The 20,654-nt window shown below is 39.8% G+C and overlaps 1 protein-coding gene across 10 annotated transcripts in view; it reads right to left on the reverse strand.

Annotated features, from left to right (window-relative positions):
- LOC101797763 (methylenetetrahydrofolate dehydrogenase (NADP+ dependent) 2 like) overlaps positions 1–20,654 on the reverse strand; it is a 46,669-nt gene that overhangs the window by 17,188 nt on the left and 8,827 nt on the right. For 7 of the 10 annotated variants that reach the window (XR_011809182.1, XR_011809181.1, XR_005265478.2 and 4 more), the window contains exons 4-7: positions 15,886–16,038; positions 15,046–15,153; positions 9,253–9,345; positions 2,570–2,695 (exon numbers count right to left, since the gene is read on the reverse strand). Coding sequence is in view for 7 of the 10 variants with exons in the window: in XM_072037573.1 (XP_071893674.1) it covers positions 2,570–2,695; positions 9,253–9,345; positions 15,046–15,153; positions 15,886–16,038 (480 nt within the window). In the remaining 3 variants the exon portion in view is untranslated. The remainder of the gene's footprint in view (positions 1–2,569; positions 2,696–9,252; positions 9,346–15,045; positions 15,154–15,885; positions 16,039–20,654) is intronic. The other 3 variants (XM_072037572.1, XM_038178581.2, XM_027457012.3) reach the window with 1 other exon arrangement.

Raw genomic sequence — 20,654 nt, forward strand, 5'->3', positions numbered from 1 at the left:
CGGATGCCACTACCACCAAGCCAGCCACCTGAGCAGCTGTAAACGTGATATTTAGGTGACTGTTAAATTGCTTTCAGCAGACTAAACCATCTCGTCGTTTCTTCTGATGTAGTGGAGTTTAAAGGACAGCCAGAGCATGTCCCTTGGCTTCAGGGGGTGTACACACACACACACACACCGCAGCAGTCAGTCCTCAGGCCACCATGTGAAGTGCTGTCACCAGCAAGGTCTCTGGCTGCAGGTGACTGCATGCAGCTCAAGCTGCCTACAGCCCGAGTGGACGTGACTCTAACACTTGCAGATTTTAGAACGTATTTCAGAACCGCAAAACTAATTTTCAACTGCTATCAAATTCTCCTGGCCTGTGGTAAGAATTTTTTCCTTCAGGTACTTCTTATACCGAATTTACAAATGCATTAAAAAAAATTCATTAAAAAAATAGTTATTTCAAGTGTCATCCCCTTCTTGTTAGAGATCAACTCCTGTTTCAGACCTGCTCCCTAGATTAGAAGACAGCATCCAAGCATTGCTAAGACATTACAAAGGAATAAAAGCTGTTTCCATCCACCTCATCAAGTTTATTTCCTCTACCAAGGGTTTTTAGTCCGATGGCCTGGTTAAGTCAGCCATCCCCAACCATTTCTTACAAATCAAGTTTAACCTCTGACTTGCCAGTTAAATCTTTTTCATACCACCAAACCCCCACTCCCACCCCAAACATCCTTCTGCTTGAGGAAGGAGATGATGAGAGAATAGACACTGGTGGGCTACTTTACGTTAAACAGGTGCCGTACGTCATGCCAGCTTGTGTGCTTGGCCTTAAACTGCAAAAATCATTTTCACTTAAGCTTAAATATAAATTCAGTCAAGTGATCAACAGGAGGGAAAGGATAAAATGATTTAGTACATGAATACACTAGCTTGTTGCATTTCCTAACTGCCAGATCAGTGCTTGGCAAGGGTGACTTACTCTTTGGTATTTTGAACTGTATACACAGGGATAGTTTTTTTTGTTGTTAGAGATTTAGTGAAACTTTCACCGATACTAATGAACCAACAACAATTTCCCTTTGGCAATGCACAGTGAAATGCTACTTGGAGCTGCAGTGGCATAATCCAAGTTGAAGTTCCTCCCTCTTTTTTTGGATCTTCCCTCCCCCCAGGTAAAATCCTGAGAGCAACCCACAGCAGACATGACGAGACAGATACAGTGCATTGCTGAAACTCTGAATCATGGCATGGCCATTGAATCTAGACTCATTACATTCAGAAGGTCATACATTTAAAGAAAACAAACAAAAAGGACACGCTGTCAAGTTTCTGAAAGTCATATTGTTTTTCAAACGTGCTAAAACAAACAAGCAGGAAAAAAAACCTGCAACTCCTCTCTACTTCATTTTAGTTTATTTCTGAATACGGAAAACAACCTTTTAGTTGTGATGGCAGAAGCAGGGTAACAACTCAAAAAATTTTTCAAGGTGCACTCTAGAAAAATATTTCTAACAGAATTATTTTATACATCCAGCTATAAATTCCCAAATGCATGCTGAAACAATGACTTAGCTACACCCGTGTGGTTAATTTCATTGATTTTAGCAGACAGATATCATGTGTGATGAGTAAAATACGCAGGAACTAAGCAAGTGATGTAATTTGAAATACATACAGTGGGCTAGAAACATTCTGAATATAATTAAGCTTTGAGACATTATGCCAGCCAAGATGTTAATAACTATGAAAAAAACCCTGTGGGTGATTTTCATACTTATCAAAATAAGGAACTGTTGAGAACCATTAATAATGTGGGTAAATGCTGTCTAAGCTTCCCACACAACTCTGCCAATAAGCTTTAATTTTCGACTGCAACAATCCTGCTATTCCAGTCTGGAGCTTCTCCAGAGCAGAGATATTTAATCCAATTACATTGTAAACTTGCTCTGCAACACATTAAACATAAAAAGATCAATATGTAACATCACATATTATCTCAGTTAGGCTTGCCTGGACCAAGATTTTAAAGAGCCGAAGATGAACCCACCTTAAACTTTAGTATAAAAGGTACTTCTGAAGGAGAGGTTAACGTTTTCAAAAATTTAAGTCTAAGTGTGAAAAGAGGCTTGAGAAACTGTAGTATCACAGTATTTGCTATGATCAGTGGGAAACCTTACACTTGTGAAAGGGCAGAAACTGCGGGTTGTTTTTGTGCAGGGTTTGTGTGTGAGCGTGCATGCATACTTCTGAGACGCTTTAAAGATTCTCAAAGGATAAAGAAGCCTGGAGACAAGCATCTCTCTAAAACTGCTGCCACCAAACATCCATAAGAGCTCATCTGCATCTCTTAAAGGCTGCTCGTATATGTAATTAGAAGTAACGCTTGCTGTTAAATAACATATCATTTCTTAAGAGCAGGTACATGAACAAATTGCTTGTTTCTTATTTAAGAAAACAAACACACACTCCTTCAAGTGTTGTCTTATCTGGGACATGAGCTATTCAAAGTATTCATCATCAAAGAATCCCACCAACTTTATGTGAACCTATTGGATAAAAACATTAGTGTTTCACTGACCTTCAAAGTCCACATCCCCAACTAATTTGGTCTTTCCCGTAAGAGGATCATGGATATGATTGATGCCTACATCTATCACAGCTGCACCTTCTTTGACCATATCGGTTGTAATCAACTTCGGGATACCTGGAATCATCAAGGTATTTGATTAACACAGCCAGATAGTCTTAGGTCATCAGTTCCAAGTTATAGTAATGTGTGTATGCAAGTGTTATGTATACTTACACCAAAAAAATAAAAGAAATCTTTCACTTAAACTTTTCTTGACACATCACACAGAGAACACAATTATTCCTTGGCTTCACACAGCCTGTAACTTTTAGACAAAAAGCTTGACAGCTGTTTATTCTGAGCGAATATTTTCAGATAAGCCTGTGGTCACAAATGTAGTCAACATGATTCCAGTGAACCATGTGCTTGCCGGTTTGCGGTGGCAAGTCACCTTCATAACTTTTCCAAAGAAAAAAAAAGCCGGATGATAAAGGTGTTGCATGAGCTACAAGAAATGTTTAGGGTTGTTGGAATTCCACCAGTCCAGAAATGTCAGGAACTTCTGAAACAAATCATGTATGTTATCTTGGCAATGTTTTCTTTTGTCTTGGCTTTTTTTAGCATCTGTATTCGATTCATGCTACTCTTCTTGTCTCCTCTGACCGATCACGTACTCCTTAGATGCAATACTTTTCAGGCAGTTAATAAAATACTAAATACAAGCTACACAAAATGTTATTGAAAAAAATTAAAAAAAAAAAGCACGGTGAGAGAATCTGATCTATGTCACCAGCTTATTTTTCATTACTCCAATATATGAATGAGGTAAACAACAGAAACAAACAAACAAAAAAAAGGGGCCAACTCAATTTACCCATAAGTGTCAGATCCGTCTGCAAGAGAAAAGCAACTGCCTTTCAAATAGAACTTCTTCCACCTGACCTCCTAAGTGAGAAAAGAAAAGCATACCGGATAGAATACTGGCCAGGTAATAGTACTCAGGTATAACTGGTAGGTAACAACAGGCTCTGGTGGTTCTTTATAAAAACCTAAGTGTGTGTGGAAAGAGTTCTACAAGTGCCAGGTGTTCATTTATAATGACACTAACGTGACAGAAGAGAACACCTACTATTTAGTAGTGACACAAAATGCAAATGACCCAAAGCTGGAAAGAACTTGAAACAGATTAGCTTAGATTTCAAACACCGCCGGCAAAAAGGAGAAAAGCACCAAAAATGCATCTGACATTCAACAGCAAGAAAGGCAAGATACCATTCCTTTACATACAAATGATTACCCCTTGCAAAGGCAAGGCAGTCAGCAACTGGTTAGGTGGTCACTTTTCAACAAGAAAAATTTGCAATTAGATCAACTGAACCTGAACAGACAGTCACACTACTGCAAGACATGCAAAACTCCTGATCCCTTCAACAGACAACATCAGCTGGGATACCATGTTCCTGCTGTGGATGCCAGCTTTCTCTGATCTGCCTGTCCATCTCTATGAGCACCAACAAGAACAATGAAGGTTATGAGGAAACGTTGCCCCGAATCAACTTGCCTGATTTCGTGGCAGCCTTCAAAAACACAAAAAAGCTTTTGGCACTAGAAAAGTACCTAGGCTTCCCATCCCCACAAACATCCACAATCGATGTTATGCAAAAAAATAAATTGTTCTTTGCTGCGCTGTCCAGAACTTTTAAACCATAAGAACAGAGGAGCAGGGGAGCAAGTAGCCGAAGAAAAGAACCATGTCTCTATCACAGGAAATGTTAAAAGCAGATTGAACAGGTATGTCAAATATTCATCGCAGTGCACCGAAAGTTAAGACAGGGGCTTTCAAAAACCTTCCTTGCTCTACTTTTCTATGATTTGCCATTCTGCCACTTGGAACAGACTTCCCTGCTTGACCAAAGATGCCTGACCTCAACATCACATACCTTCATCAGCTCCAGGTGAGCTACATCTGGATAATTTCCTGGGATTTGACACTTCTGTTGTAAAGAAACCCTAGCTAGCAGAGTGCTGTGACAAGCCTCCACAGCACTTTCATATACAACTCGTTTTCTCAATGCCTTTAAATTCCAAATATGTTGATATTCATTACCAAGATGTTTGATAGTCAGCACATATAAATGCTAAAAGGTCACTTCAAGTTCTGGACAAAAAACTTGAGGCAACAGCACATGTTCCCGGTCAGCACAGTTCATCTATCTGTATACATGGCAAGCAACACCAAAACAATTATTTAGGTGCTAGGACAAGAGAAGCACAACAATGACAACTTAATTGCCCACAGTATCTGAGCCGGTTCCTACTGAAGGGATAGCAAAACACTGCTTTCTAAAGCAGCAGTCCCAAACTGTAAGCATCTTCCATTTCACAAAGAACACTGCCACAACAGATTGCAAACAGCAGACAGCACTACACATTTACTTCACGATTAATCTCACTGAACTTCCCAAGCGTTCTCAAGTAATAGGTAATGCTTTTCTAGCATACCAACAGCTCCAATGAATGCACACAAAAGACCTTTCTTTCAAGTACCAGGAGTTCAGGAGAAGCTCTCTTAATTAACAGCAAGTTTAACGCTGCCCTAGAACAGAAACACGAGCACTGCTTACCAACAGCAGCATTATGTGTGACCAGACATCTGAAAATTAATTCCTGGACAGACTCAGAACAAATGAACCACCTCTTCAAATGCTAAGGCAAATTACTATCTGAGACCTACGTCTAGTGCTATCTAGTGCTAAGTCAGTACACGCTATCAGAGAGTCAAGACTACAAAGTCATCAGCCATCATCTGCATTACATTAGCCTATCACACCTTAAAGGCAACAGCTGCAATCTTTTCTGTGCATTTGCTTTAAATGACCTCCAAAATTTCTTTCCTGCTACACAGACTCCAGCTTGGAATGAAAGGAAATAGCAAATTTCAAATAAGTTAAATTTTTACCCTGCTTCTTCAGTTACTCCTTCAGTTTTACGTTCTTTGAAGAACGTCTACCTTGGTAGTAGTATCTGCAAAGGGGGAATCTAAATTCCCTCTGCTGCCCTCTCCATGAAATCAGCCTTCTCTCAGTAGGAAAAAAAAAAAAAAACGAAAGCACATCCATGTTTTTTGGGGGTACGGTGTTATTGGAGGCAACTGCTGGCATACAAGGGCTATGGATTCATTTGAAGTGCTGGATGTCTGCCAGCAAGTCATTTGGCTACAAGCAACACAAGAACCTTCCTTTCCTTTCTCACTCCCCCATAGGACGCAAGCTTGAAACTCTGCTTTTAATGTTGAGCAAGCCAAGACCTCAAATTCTTTCCTATGCCGTTGATAAGATCTGGCTGCATCTACTTCATCGCTCTTATGCAATCAATCGCAAGCTGGCTGGTAATTGGATAATGCCTTCGTCTTATGGGGGTTAATGATCTGTGTGTGATAGGGATGGAAGCACATTAACGGAAGTTGCACAGTTACACCCTTTGTAAAATGGTTTGATAATAGGCCAAATACTTAATAGCAACAAATAAACTAACCCCCAAACCAAATGAGCAGATCTATTTACTTAAGCCTACTTTACATACCAAGTAGGGAGAGATAAGCGTTAGAGCAGCTATTCCTAAAATGCATTGATTGAAGAATGTGGGAAAATCTTTCTTTACTAGTTTTTGTCAAAAAACAGTGAATCATGCTTTCAATAAAAAAAATAAACTCCTCCGTAATCCCAGTTTAGGTAGAACAACTGTAAGGTAGCTAAATCCTGAGGAAGCTAACCAGAGACTGTCTGAATAAAGCACCCTGGCAAATCAGCAATTCCCATGCAGGAGGACCACAGATCATGTCCTGAGGGACAGCTAAAGTTTGCCCAGAAGAATTTCATCTGGCATTTGGCACCTCTGTTCCTTCTCTTCACCTTCTCTCTGAAGGTAGCAGGCAGGTGAGTTGCCTCTCCCAAGACAGACTGGAAAGCCCAGAGAGCAGCAGCAGCAGATTACAGAAGACAAAGACTGCTTACTGCCTCCATCACTGCCCTGGAAACACTGCAACAGCTGCATGAGCACCATAACTAAAGCTGTACTTAGTCTGTCAGTATGAGACCGGTCTGATTGCAACAGGAGCAGACACCATAGGATGTCCGCATAGGCAGGGACAACGGCTTATGAAGTCTGTAGTGGGATGCAAAGTGCCAGGTGTGCTTGGGAGGAAATACTACAGTCTGGCTAGAACGGCAAAAGCTGTGTGGCACAGAGTTGAGAAAGCTCCAGCTGGAAGCAGAGACAAAGATTTCAGGGAGGGAATGAAAATGAGAATTAAGGGAATGCCTTATGATGCAATGAGTTGGGAGGGGACGAGAGAGAAGGAATAAATTGCATCAATAGTTACCATCACAGAAATCTGTACAACCAGGGTACCTGGACAACAAGGATGGGAGCAAACAAGAAGCAGCCTCTGAAGATGGGCATTCCCAAACTCCAGCATAAAGACAGAAGCATCTGGTGTGAACTGTTTGAGAACCATGAACGCAAGTGAACAGGAAACTCCTCAGAGACAGAGCACCACAACAGAATGAACACACTTACTGTCACAAGTCACCAAAAGGGGAGGCAGAGGGCAGGTGGCTCTTAGAGCATTATATGGAAAGAGGAAAATAGGAATCTTGCTCTTTTACATAGTGTATTGAATTTATGTGGCAAGTTTGGTAGCAGCAGGGCTGAAAGAGAAGCCTCAGTGAGGAGTCCACAAGTTGCCCCACGTTAGCTAAAAGCCAGTTCCAGCAGACTCTACAAGGGATAAAAGGGAGCCGATGCTGGGCAGAGCTATACCAATGAGCAACACTGGTTTGACTTCTATGAGAACACAGGCAAGAAAGGAAACAAATGGCTGCACAACAGCAGCTGGGAAAGGAGATTGAGAAAAGATGTAAGAAATGAGATTGCAGGCACCGTGGTCAGTGAAGAAAGTGAGGATGAAGTGGAACACAAGTTCCTCAGCAGTTCCCCTGCATGGTGTACCATGGCAGAGCAGTTCTTTGTCCTCATCTCAACCCTTGAGCCCTTTTTCATCACATTGTCTCCCCTCTTCCCTTGCCTGGGAGAGAGAAGGCAGTTATGGTGGAGTTTAGGGTGAAACCGACTCACAGAAAGCTTTCTTCCCGTTGCACATCTTGCATGGTGGTCTGTGACACTGTAAATGCTTCCTTTCTTGCACTGCTCACTACATAGGTCACATGTTTCGAGGGTTGAACCCAGCACCATCCCAAAGGCCCAAAGCACACAGTTCTAAAGAAGGGGAACATGGAGGGACACCTCCTCCCCAGAGTTCTCTCTGGGGCAGGGCCGCATACTGTTTGCACAATCTAGCCCTAGGTTTTTTCATCATTCAAAGCATATCTCATGTTGTGTAACAAGTGTTGTATCATGCTCTTCTTACAAATGACATGAGGAAAATAATGTGAACAAACACAGCTGAATTGCTACTGAAATGTTTCACTACAAGCGTAACTGATGACAAAGCATTCAGCAGACAAAAAAAACCTTAAACTATGATTAAATCAGAAGCAGTATATGTTGATATTACTAGTTTATTTCCAATTAGCAGACGCATCATTATTTTTCATTCCATGTGAGAATTCTGGTCTGACCCACAGTTGAGTAATCCCATGTGGGAGAACTGAGCTGTTTCTTGTTCCTGACCTGGCATGAGAAAGAGGTAGCGCAATTAAGCTCTGAAAAAAGGACATCTTGCTTCAACAGGAAGTGATGAGCTTTGGACATGTACCTATCTGTCCAAATCTGGAAAATAACTTCCCAGGACTTGGTCTTGAGAATGGTGAAGACAGAGGAAGGGAAGAGAAAAGGACAAAGACAGAATCTGTTTGTGGTCCTCCAAAGCAGTATCAGAGAAGGAAGATGTCATGAACTGCAAGGGGACACAGAATTTGACCAGAAGCTGTTTGTTTTTTTCCCTGCTTAATTCATATTTGAATTAATAAATTCCAGTCAAGTAAAAACAAAACAAAAAAAAGCTCAGAAGCACTGCTACTTGTTTCTTTCTTCTAGACAAGTCAAACTGAAAGTATTTCGTTCTACATTGCTTTAAGAACATAGACATGGATCTTTCAGAGCCCTTCCTTTTGGCAATTACCATTCTTTTCCTCTTGACATGATAATTGTCAACATACCAACAAAAAAAATCAGCCATGAATAACATGCATATGTTACCAAAACTACCATTTAATTTGCCAAGGCTGCCCTTAATTCCAACAGCAAGAGAAAGATACCATTGTTTCATGAATGCAGCCTCCAGCTGATTTAAAGAAACCCTCCTGTCAAAAGTTAGATGACTCACAGTTTTTGCACTGTACAGAGAATGTTTTAATTTACATAATTATACCTGTATAAACTATGCACTAACTGGTTCCCAGTCTTGAGTTCACTCTGAAGTCTCCCTAAGGGAAAGGTGTCACATGTGATGAGAAACAGTTTATGAGTCTGCAAATGTGAAGGGCAAGAACAAAGAGCCAGATCACTTGCCTTTCTTACAAGAAATCCTACGTACTGCAACACCCTCAGCAAGCATGAGCACCAAATATTTGGTAAAGCAGGTGACATAGCTAGTAGTGCCATCAACAGACACTAAGCTTTTCTTTTTACGTTGTAAACATTGTGATGAGAGTACTAACAACTAATATTACCTGCAGCTACTATGACAATGTCAGCAAGTTGAGTATGGATCTTGAGCTGCTCTTTTGGCGTGTATCGGTGAGTAATGGTCACTGTAGCATCACCTGAAAGGCAAAAGACGGGCAATTAATTGATACATACAGAAGGCCTGTAAAGCATTTACTTTCAGGTACATGTGAATCATTGTGGTCCACCAGAAACAGTAAAGATGACTGTCAAATTTGTCTTGGGATGCATCACTTACTTCAGCACAGTCAGAACGCTTGTAACACTTGCCTTTTACACGCATGAAAAAGTGCTTATCCTTAAAAACTCACGCAGGATTAATTGATTCATATACCGTGGACTGACTCCATCAGTTTCATTACACTTAGTAGAATTACACAGAGAAACCCAGCATGGAATTTGTCGCCTACATTATTAAGCACAACCTGTGGAATGCACCGTAAGGCTGTTGCTTGTCACAAACTAAAGCTTCAAATATAATATCAGCGTGTTCAGACCTCTGTCCTCAACCACATTTGTCATTCATCTGTCCCGAAACTCCCTGGACGCTCCCTTTGACATCCTGTTGTATGGTCAGTGCTTAGCCTTTGGCCTCTGTTTCTGACGAATTTTGACTGCTCAAGGAACAAACAGTAATTCACGTTCAGTGAAGTAGCATCATTTCTTACTGATGTGCTCCCTCTCAAGAATGAGCACGGCTGATCATCTGACCAAAGCCACATGATGACAACCAAGGCTCTTCTCTTCGCAGGGCCTAATTGCGTAGGGAACAAGCTTAGCAGCCATGACAACAGTGACACTCTGGGCCAAAGGTCTTCGCTTAGACACTGTCTAAACAACAATTGCATGCAGGGGGCAGACAGCAAAATCCCCCTGTTAACTGGAACACTAACAGATTTCAGTGAGGAGGGATGTTCTTCAACATACATGCAGAACACAATCAACAGCAGCGTCAATATTTATATGATCTGTAGGATTCCAGTTGGATGGATCTGAGCATGTTTATCCCTGTAACCACTTCAGGAATAAATACATCAAACGCATACATTTTTCCACACACACACAAAGCATTTAAAGTAATTGTTTTGCGTAGCTCAAGTGCAAGAACAGGAATGGAAGAGACTGACTAAAAGGCGCTCAGATTTTGCAGATGCCCTACCAGCTTTTCTATCTCCTGATAAAGGAAAAACTGCTGAACACTTACTTGATACCAGAGTAGGAAGTGTTTGAAGTTATCACAAGCAGAAGACCACATCCTTTTAGGCAAACTCAAAAGCTCTGGGGCCTGCTCCTGCATGTATCCACATTGCTTGGCAAGAAGCTACAAATAAACCCTGCTGTTAGAGCATAAAAAACCTTGTGCAAATGAAGGGAGATGCTTTGGAGAGACCACTGCACACAAAACGAAGTGACATGGCAATAGGGACTGAGGTCTCATACTGAGTGCAACACCAAGGGTAGCAGTCCCTCTAAGACCGCCCATGAAAACAGCAAAAATAGCAGCTATTAAATGAAACTCCTGCATATTCTGATGCCATGCTTCTCCCTCACAACTATTTGTACTGCATAGTTGTCTGGTGTTATATCCCCTCATTTCCACCTTCAATTCATCATGGGCTCCAAAGTCACATTATTAGCCATTAAACTTAAGATTTTTGCCATCTCTGTCATTACAACCACAGCGGCTGCCTCTGGAATGCATTTGACTGTCTAATCTGGACCTCTTATCTCATTACTTGTCTTCCTCAAGCATCTCATCTTCAACCTGACTGCACTCTGACTTCTCGGCTCTTTTCTCACACCTTTCATCCCCCTCCTCCTCCAGTTATCACCTGTCCTCCTTCAGTCTCTACACCTCATACATACCATGTCCTCAAGGAGAGCAAATGAAGGTATTTTCAGTTAATGACAAAGAAGTACAGATGTACAGAAGCAATTTCTTGAAATGAGAATTGCCAGCAGACATCTTTCACCAGTGTTCTTTTATTTCCTATGTATGCAAGTCCATCAAAAGCCTAGACAGACAATCGTCTTAAAAACATCTCTGCACTGCTAGCCTTTCTTGCGATAGAAACATCCCAAACAGTACATAAAGCCTGCATGTCTAGATTCCTTCTATTTTCCCTCTCTCCAAAGTCACTTATTGATCCAAAGGGTAACTAATAATAGTAAAAAAGAAAAAAAAAAGAGGAACATGACAAAAGAATTATTCACCGTTACTTTTGATTTTGCTAATCTAAAGCATCATCTCTCCAATTGTTGATCTGTTTTTATGGAGGTCTCACACATTCTTGAGTCACGTACAGACTGTAGAGACCGCTATAGTTTTCCTCCTTTGGAGGCCTCATTCTAAAACAAATTAAAAACAAAATGCTGCCTGCTGTAGGAGAGTCACGTCTGTTCTTTGGTGAGACACACTTCCCTTCTCTAGGAAATGTTCTATGAAGAGTGATCCTTCACACATGGAAATCAACCTTAACACTGGATTCTGGAAATAAAAGTTTGAATAGAACAGTAATATTCTGTTATCTAATGTTCAGATAAGGATAAGAAAGATATTCTATCTGGAACTACAATCATTACTTCCAAAGCTACATATATAGTAAGGTTATTTTTACTTCTTATACTATATTCAGCAAGCAGGATGAGAGAAAACAATGCATTAGTTATTAATATTCACAGCTTTTAAGAATTAAAATAATTTCCTGTCAATAATTTTGAAATGAATGTCTGTAGTCAGCTCCTGAAACCAAGCAATTACTCTCAACACTAAAAATAAATAAATAAATAGCCAACCCCACCTTCCAGAGGGGTAAGCCCAGAAGCTTACAGACACCTCCAAAAGAGTAGATTTTCCGTTTGAGATCAGGCCAAAACAGACAATAGCTGCTTTTACACTATTACTTGTACTGTAAGAAGTCAGAGGAAGATATTTAGGAAATAAGGTTTAGCATGATACTGCAAAGCTAATTCCCTAGCTTATAACGTAAAGTCTCTTGACCTGTCTATGAAGAACACAAATTGCTCTGTAAGTTTACAGATAGTTTTCCTACGTGATCAGTTATCGCCACCTGCAGGACGTTACAGTTTCTACATGTCACAGATGAAGACAGACCCCAGCTTTCCAGTTCTGCTTCTGAAGAATCGAAAACCTACTAACAAAACAAACAAACAAACACAAACAAAAATACACCAAAACAAACCTAAAAACCTATCCATACACCTTGCATCACTTTTCAACCACACTTATTTCACGAAGTCAGTACCAGTTGCTGTTAAAACCCTAATCCTGACTGATAAACCAAACGTATTTTATCAGCACTGGCAATGTCTCATCTGGGCTCTAACCTCATGAACAGAAAGTCAAAAAAAAAAAAAAGCTTCCACTTAATTTGTCTTAACGAGCTTAAACCACTCTATATGTGCACATAGAGGAAAGCCTGCCACTGCTCGGTAATAAATAAAGTGTGCAATTTTACAAGTCATTTTCAAGTTCAAAACATTTAATCCAGCAGCTGCACACTTGCTAAAGCTACCTCGTTTTGTATCTCTAACACATATATCTTGCCCTGCTACCAGCTGCTAAAACACAGGTGGAAAGGATAATTCCACTTCAGCCATTACTTTTACTACATTCACATTTCCAATCTGTACTTTAGCTCCACCTCCTCCATTTCAGGCACCATTAGCTTTATGCATTCTCTTTCACTGCCTGTCTCAGCTTATCTCAACTGACTTCAACTTCTCCTCTGTCACAATACGTCCCTCAGTTGTGATAACCACTGCGGTAGAGCTGAAACCGCTGTCTAGCCTGCCTTCCCTTCCACACCCAGCCAGGCTTTTGCTCTGAGCAGGACAAGATAGTTAACTGCAGAACACCAACCAGATCTTCAAAGGTAACCCACTCCACATGTCTGGAGTGCAAACTGTATTCTCAGCTTGGAAAGGATTTATTAGCAGGTACACAACCAATATGTGTTTAGTGCCTGTTCAGTGTGCAAGAACAACAGATGTTCTTTTATTTTCTTATTGTCAGATGCCTTACACAGTATACCACTGCTTTGCAGGTTGGAAAACAAGAAGGACTGCCCTATAAAGGCATCCACTTGTTCAGAATAAGCAAAGATAAGGTTAATAGGTAACAATAACAAGTTAACTCTTCTCACATCTAGATTCCAGGGTGGGGAGAGGTATATTTGAATGTTTTTCTGTCCCCACACAGCACACTTGACATGCATAGCATAAATGACAACCCCAGCAAATGGCACTTCTGGTGAAGTACATGTGCATTATGCCAGAAATGAGAGCCTAGGCAGGCTACCTTGCAGAACAAAGCTCATTCATAGCCCAGCAGGCTCACAGACCAGCTCCCAAGAACAAGTCACACTGTTGGCCAGTACAGCTGGTACAGCTATAGGTACAGCTACAGTCCCAGAATATAAGAAAACTCAGACATGGACACAACTAACTCAAAAGATAACAACTACAAAACACTATTTACAGCATAAAAACTTATGCACCACTGCTTAGGGTTTTAGAATAAGTTGCTGAAAGAACCACAGGTTGCTAAACCTCTTAATTTCCCACTGAGAAACATGGGAGTAGGTTACAATGGCAGTCTGCACCAAAGAAAGCCTCTTATCAGCTTCATTGCTGGATCACTGAAAAGCACTGCCAGTACTACATGGAACCCAGTATTTGCAGTAAATGGCAAAAATCCTACTAATTTTCACAGGAATGGGGATGAGACCAAAATTACACACTGATGGTAATTACAATTCAAACACTCCGAGAAGTTTCAAATAGCAACTTTCCCACAGAGGCTGAATGGAAAAACCAACTCTATGATTAGTAAGAAGCTTTTAGCGTTTCATTATATTAATAACAGATTTCACTCCACTCCTATTAAATTTGCCTGGGATTAAACATCCACGTTTACCTCCTTTGAGCACACCATTGTGGCAGTTTCTAACATCAAAATGAACCTGCAAAAATAAATATTACACAGAATACTGTTGTTGTTTCCTACAACATAGTTACAGAAGCACATACATGCTTCTATAATTAAAATTACTCGAAAACATTTCCCTTACAGCCTATGATTTCCAAGGGGATACAAACTGCACTGCAGAAAAAAATCCCCCAGACCAACAAATAGTATCATAAAGCTTACACTGAAAAGCTACTTCGTTGGTAATTAGTGTCCTCATAATCACAGCCTAACCAGCATAGCACAACATAAGCATTACATTTAATGCTTTTATTTATGTATGGAAAAACTTGAAATCAGCATTATATAAGTGTGAAGATCAGGCTTATAAGCTATTGTACTTAGTATAAACATCATACAAACTGCTGTAGCTCTAAGGCTAGGCTGTCAGGTACTATCCTCAATGTTTGGTGCTAGCTATTTAGAATTATAGAATGGACCTTTACATACCATCTAGTTCCAACTCCCCTGCCATAAGCAGGGACACCTTTCACTAAGTCAGGTTGCTCCAGGTCCCATCCACAGAATCATTTAAGTTGGGATATGATCCTTAATTTAAATGGAAGCTGTTTCAAAAGGTTAAGAAAGTGATGATTTAACACCAGAAAATGTTCAGTCCAGAAACTAACCTTCTCTCCTGAGAAATGATCAGGAAATAAATATATCAGCAAATTAACTTCCTTGCTCCAGTTGCAACTACCACACAATACAGAGAAGCTCTCTCTTTATCCGAATCCTCAGGTTAGCTTAATTTTAATGATTTTGCAAGTTAAAGCATTAAAATACTTGACAACATTGACCGTCTTACCGCCAGGTCTTTCATGCTCTCCATCAGTATGTAAAAGCATTGAAATTGGCATTCCAACATTCTTAGATCTCCCAGCTACAACAACATTTTTTCCAAATGTTTGGATTCCTTCAAAGAAAACACAGAACAAAACAGAGCACAAGATTTTATTTTGCTATTTTGAGATAAACCCCTTCTTCTCAATGCCCAATATATAATTATTTGCCGTTGCAGAATGCTGATACCAATATGACTTGGAAACCCACAACATTGAAGCCACAAAACAAGTTTTGACTTTCAGAGTAGAAACAGAACTAGCAACTAATTCAGGTCATCTAAACTTCCTTTCGGAGGGACTTAATTTCTGTTCTCTGACCACAAAGTGAAGCAGAAGCTCATACGTCAGTCAATAGGAGCATCTATAGCTACACATTAAAATGATGTCATATTATAACTATCCTTTCCCCTTCTAGTGACCAATTACATGTTCTCATTTCTGTTGTTCTCCCCGCCGCCTTGCCCCACAAGAAATTACAAATCGATATCTCGTATTTGATAATTAATCACAAAGTTAAGTAATATTCTTTAAGTTCCTTGCAAGACTAACAAGCAGAAAGGAAGTAAAAAAAAATGCTTTGAGTATTTCACATGAACCACCACCTACGCTTAATTAATAGTTACAATACTGGTAAAAAATAAAAATCTCATCTTTGGCACCTCCTTATTTTTTAGATTAATCCCCTAAACACTGTTCTTCAATGAGTGCAAAACATTACGATAGCCCACACCTTCTCATTCACACCTGACTTCATTCATTTTCTGCTTCTTAAATAAAAGTTTCAATATTGTTCAGTTTCTTACCTGTCCGCTTTATTATTTCCCACACGGCAGCAGCAGTTGCAGGTATTATCGAAGGCTGATCAAGACACAGACGTCCAATGTTAATAATATGAAATCCATCCACATCCTTTTCGGGTGCGATAGCATTACAAACTGTTCGCTCATCTATATGGTCTGGGAAACATTGCTTTCAAATTACATTTCTTTCACTTGTCAGGGGTCACCAGTCCTACCTGAATCATTACACTGAGAAACAAAGTTTCATCTAGCTAAAATAATTATCTCCCCCTCAATGACGAAAGTTAGAACCTCAACCCTCCTAGTCATCTAGTGGAAATTCAATGAGTCAGTGAACAACATAGCTAACGCAAAAGATTTGGTCAAACTTTAAGACTGATACTCAGCTATCAATGATGACAATTATTGAAGAGTTTAAGCACACCGCTTGAGTCTCTTCTACAATCTAGAAGCATTAATTATAATTTGGCTCATAAAAATCATAGGAGGAAAATCATTTTGTGCATACTCTCACCACTCTCTAACAGACCACAAGATATATTAACTAAGTTTTAATCAAATATAAGTAAATGGTAATCTCAAACGATTTTTACAGGTCTTATCTTCAGTTTCAATTTTATAACATGACAATTGCTTTAAAGAATTTGCCAATTTGGGGGTGAAGATAGATCCTACTTCTCTTGAAAACTAAGAATGAAAAAAAATGTTTGATAGCAAGGAGCTCCAAACATTAAATACAGTTGAAATGAAGATACCTGCACATAACTTATTATTTATAACTATTCATAATAAGCATTTTTCATACATGCTAGCAACACAGAATAAGTCTGCAGCTGCTTAAAGCTTACAATACATAAACATTTATAGTAATAATTATAAAGATATGTGTTAGCCAGTTCCAACTCTGAGAAGTTACAAAACCAAATATAAAAGTTACATACATTAGGACACTAGAGAAACAGCTCTATAAAGCATGTCTCCAATCTGACCCAGAAAGGACATTTAAAAAATATATTTAACATTTTCCAGAACTACACTCAAGCTTTAGTACCATCTCAGAACTAGTTTTTGCATCTCTTCTGTAAGGATGGAATGCCCATTCTAGGCTAGATCCCTAACTGAACTCTGCTATTGTGAGGTGACACATCCCAAAGGCCAATTCGGGGTGCATAACAGGATGTTTAAAAAAGCCCAATAAAGGGAAAATGAGTTTTGATCATGAAATTGAGACGTTTCCAATAACAGTGTTTTATAGACATCTTTATGGTATTCAGTGGTCACCCTGCTCTATTCATGTGTTGTCATATTTTGCATGAAAAGAAACGAGCTAATTAAAATATTTCATGCATACTAAGGAACTTAAAACATGATAAGCTCATGTTAAAAGCTTTCCAATTAAAACAAACAAAAAACACCTTAGAGTTAAATCAGACCACACTTAACAGGCTTTACTATTATGATTTGAGATTGGAACTTTATCCCTTGGGAAAATGGAGAATTCCTTCTGTATCCTACTGATATGGGCCTGTGGAAATTAAGGTGTTAAGTACGTAGAACAATGTCTTTCCTGTCTGTCTTCAGCTTCCCTGAAACAGACAGGCAAAAAGTCAATTTCACGTAAGAGGCAGAGAAGTCTGTTTCATATGCATTTTTTCCACTAAGAATTGATTTATGGAATTTCAGAAAAGGGGCACAATGTACTGGAAAGAAGTACAACTGTATAGCTAGGAACATGTCAGCTGGTACTGGCCTGAGAAATAAAGACGCGGACACCTTCCTGGCCTCAGAGTTGCTTATAGAACGCCAGCTTGATCATCATCATCATCCCCTATGCTCCTCCAACAAGAAACAACAGCTGCAATTGTTTATGTAGTAGAGTAACTACCTAATGTGTAGCTTTTACTTGCCACAAGATATTCTTCCTGGTTTATTTCCACTGGGCTACAGTATCTTCCCCCCCCCCCCCCCCCCCTTCTTGCTCCAGAGGAGCAAAGCCATTTCTTCAGTGTGTTAGTGCCAGTCTCACAGAACACGCTTAGCCTTCTTTCAGCTGAGGTTCACCCAAACCTCCTTGCTGTCATTCCAAGCTCTTATTTACACAACAAATAACGCGTGCCTCCAATGCAGACATACTAAAAATGAAGACTGGTTTTCAAAAGAGAGGACTGATGAAAATGATAACAACGGAACAAAAGAGATTCTTAAATATGCCACGTGGATCAAGAAACATGGACTGGAAGCAAGGAAGAAGCAGTTCAGCAGCAGCGACGAGCTCCTTGGGAATCTTCTTGAGAAGCTGTACAGGGCCCTTGCTATGATTTTAGTGCTTGGCTCCACAGAAGCACATAGAAGCAGGTTGCTCTTTGGCTGGCACTGTCCTTCACAACAGAAGGACATGATGTTTATCCCAATTTGTCCCACACCTCATTGCTGCTTAGAATGCAAAAAATTTGATATTTTCTTAATTTTATCTCAGACAAACATCTAACATGTCACAGCCATCTTCCAGGCAAGGGAAGAGATAAGGAAACTCTCCACGAAACCATTACCATATCAGAAGCAATGCACTCAAAAGGTGCACAGAAAGGAAGTTTTCCTCGGGCAAAGATGATAATCCTCAAAGTTAAGTTGCTCCATCTCACAAAAGTCAAAGAGAACAAAGCTATTCTCTGCTTCTATTTTTATCCCAATGTTGATCAAAAGCCACACCTGTGTGTGGTTTATTGAAAAAATAAATAAGTATCCAAAACCACACAACCATCCCAACTGTGGGGTAAGCAGCCACTACTGATCAAGTTTTCACAACTTCTGGGCTTTGTATCCTTCCATTACAGTACAAGTTGAAAGGACTTTGGAAAATTGGAGGTAAGTAACTTATCTGCCCTTCTCTCTAATGTTCCTTTGCCAGAGCATGATATTTAGCAGTAAATAAATAATATCAAGTAATAATTCAGCACTCCAAGCTACATCCATTATAAAAAGAATTCCCTGAACGTTTTCAGTTCATGATGGATTAGATATGTACCTTTACTGTGTATCTACATGGACAAAGTGGTTTTGGAAAGGTTCTGCTGTTAACTAAATTACTCTAAGGTTTTACTGCAGTAGGCAACAGCAAGGCTTCAAATTAGCAAGTTCTACAGGTTAAATGAAAAATATTTAGTCTTAACGTAGTTACTGTGACAGACATGCTGTAGTTCTTGAAGGGGATGTTAACCCAGTTATTTGTGGCCTTAAAACATTTAAAGGTACTAGCAATAGACACATGAATTGACACAACTAGAGTCATGTTCAGATTGTTTCTTTTAAACCTGTTGAACATTTGAAAAATCACTAAGGCTTCAGTCCCTTGTTGAATTATGTATCACTCTGTACAACGAAGGCAGACTGCTCAAAAGCCTATTGCACGTCCTGATCCATCTGATATCAAGTATTTCTGCAAGCGGTACCCAACTATTTTATGTAGGGTCAGCACAAGATAGATATGTGACACACAACGCCCACACCACCTCCCTTTTCTGGGGAATGCCGCCACAGATTGCGGGTCTGGAGGGTGGCTCTCTCCTATGTTACACACACTGCAGAAGTTTTCAACACTGACAGCTGAGGGATGAAATCTCTTGTACCAGTTCTTGTTAACTAACCTGTCTGCCCTGATCTCTTCTTACAGAGAGAGATCTTTGTTCTAAGCAAACCCACCACTTTCAGCCAGCTCCACTAGTTCTTTACTTTATATCCAAGACCTCCTTCTTACTGGTGTTATACTTCCACCTCGTGGCCAACTTATTCCAGCAGGTGGCAAATTTGGGCACAACCATTAGGTAGTTTTCATATAATATGAAGTGCAAGAATAAGAACATAAATCAGTGTTCATTTTCCAAAGAGAGGACAATGAGTCTATTATCAATGTGAACAAAACACATCTTTCTCTTCCTCCGTAAACATACCACCTGTCCCATTGATGTTTTGGGGATACACAATTAAGACTGTAAGAACTGCCTGAAAGCAAAAAACAAGACTACAAAAGGGGAAACAAAGAGCTTACTTAAAAACTGATCTTCCACTTCACGATCACTAGTTTTGTTTACAAACACTAACACACATCAGGTCCCACCTTGTGCTAGGAACTTGCATCTATAAATCCCCAAAAAAGACCACTTCTGCACTTCAGAGCCTACAGTCTAAATATGTGATAAAAAGCAACAAGTGGAAATACCAAAGTGGAGCAAACTCAACACGCCAGTCAGTTTATTACAGTTACTCTAGTAATTCAGGCACATCTCTACAAGAAAGTTTACACTGGTTTAAATAAGTTGATTTAGGTAAGTTTGTAAGAAAATCTGCAAAGTTTACCTCTGTCTAGGGACCATCTTGCCAGCTACTGACAACTCATTTGTACGGATCAGCCAGGTGAGTTTTTAGTATGGACTGCAAAGGGGTAAGTAAATCAGCTAGAATATTATAGAGGCTTTTAGGTTCTTAGCACAGAGCTCACCTGGAACACTGGGGAAAGCACAGAACAGGCAAGAATTGAAACTACTGTGAGAAAGGCTGTAGCATCATCTGCTAAATAGCATAACTTGGCACAAGGTGGGGGGATGAAGAGCAAAGGTCTGTGGCAAAGGTCTTGAAGTTCAAGGAAAAGCAGTGCAACATGTTAAGAAGAAAATAAAACCAGAGAAGTCAAATAGATAAAATGGACAGGGTTGTTCTGTATACAACAAAAAATATTTCTATGATCTCTTCATTTAGTCCTTCATTATATGTGTCCT

Source organism: Anas platyrhynchos, chromosome 4, assembly GCF_047663525.1.
Source record: "Anas platyrhynchos isolate ZD024472 breed Pekin duck chromosome 4, IASCAAS_PekinDuck_T2T, whole genome shotgun sequence".
Lineage (NCBI taxonomy): Eukaryota > Metazoa > Chordata > Aves > Anseriformes > Anatidae > Anas > Anas platyrhynchos.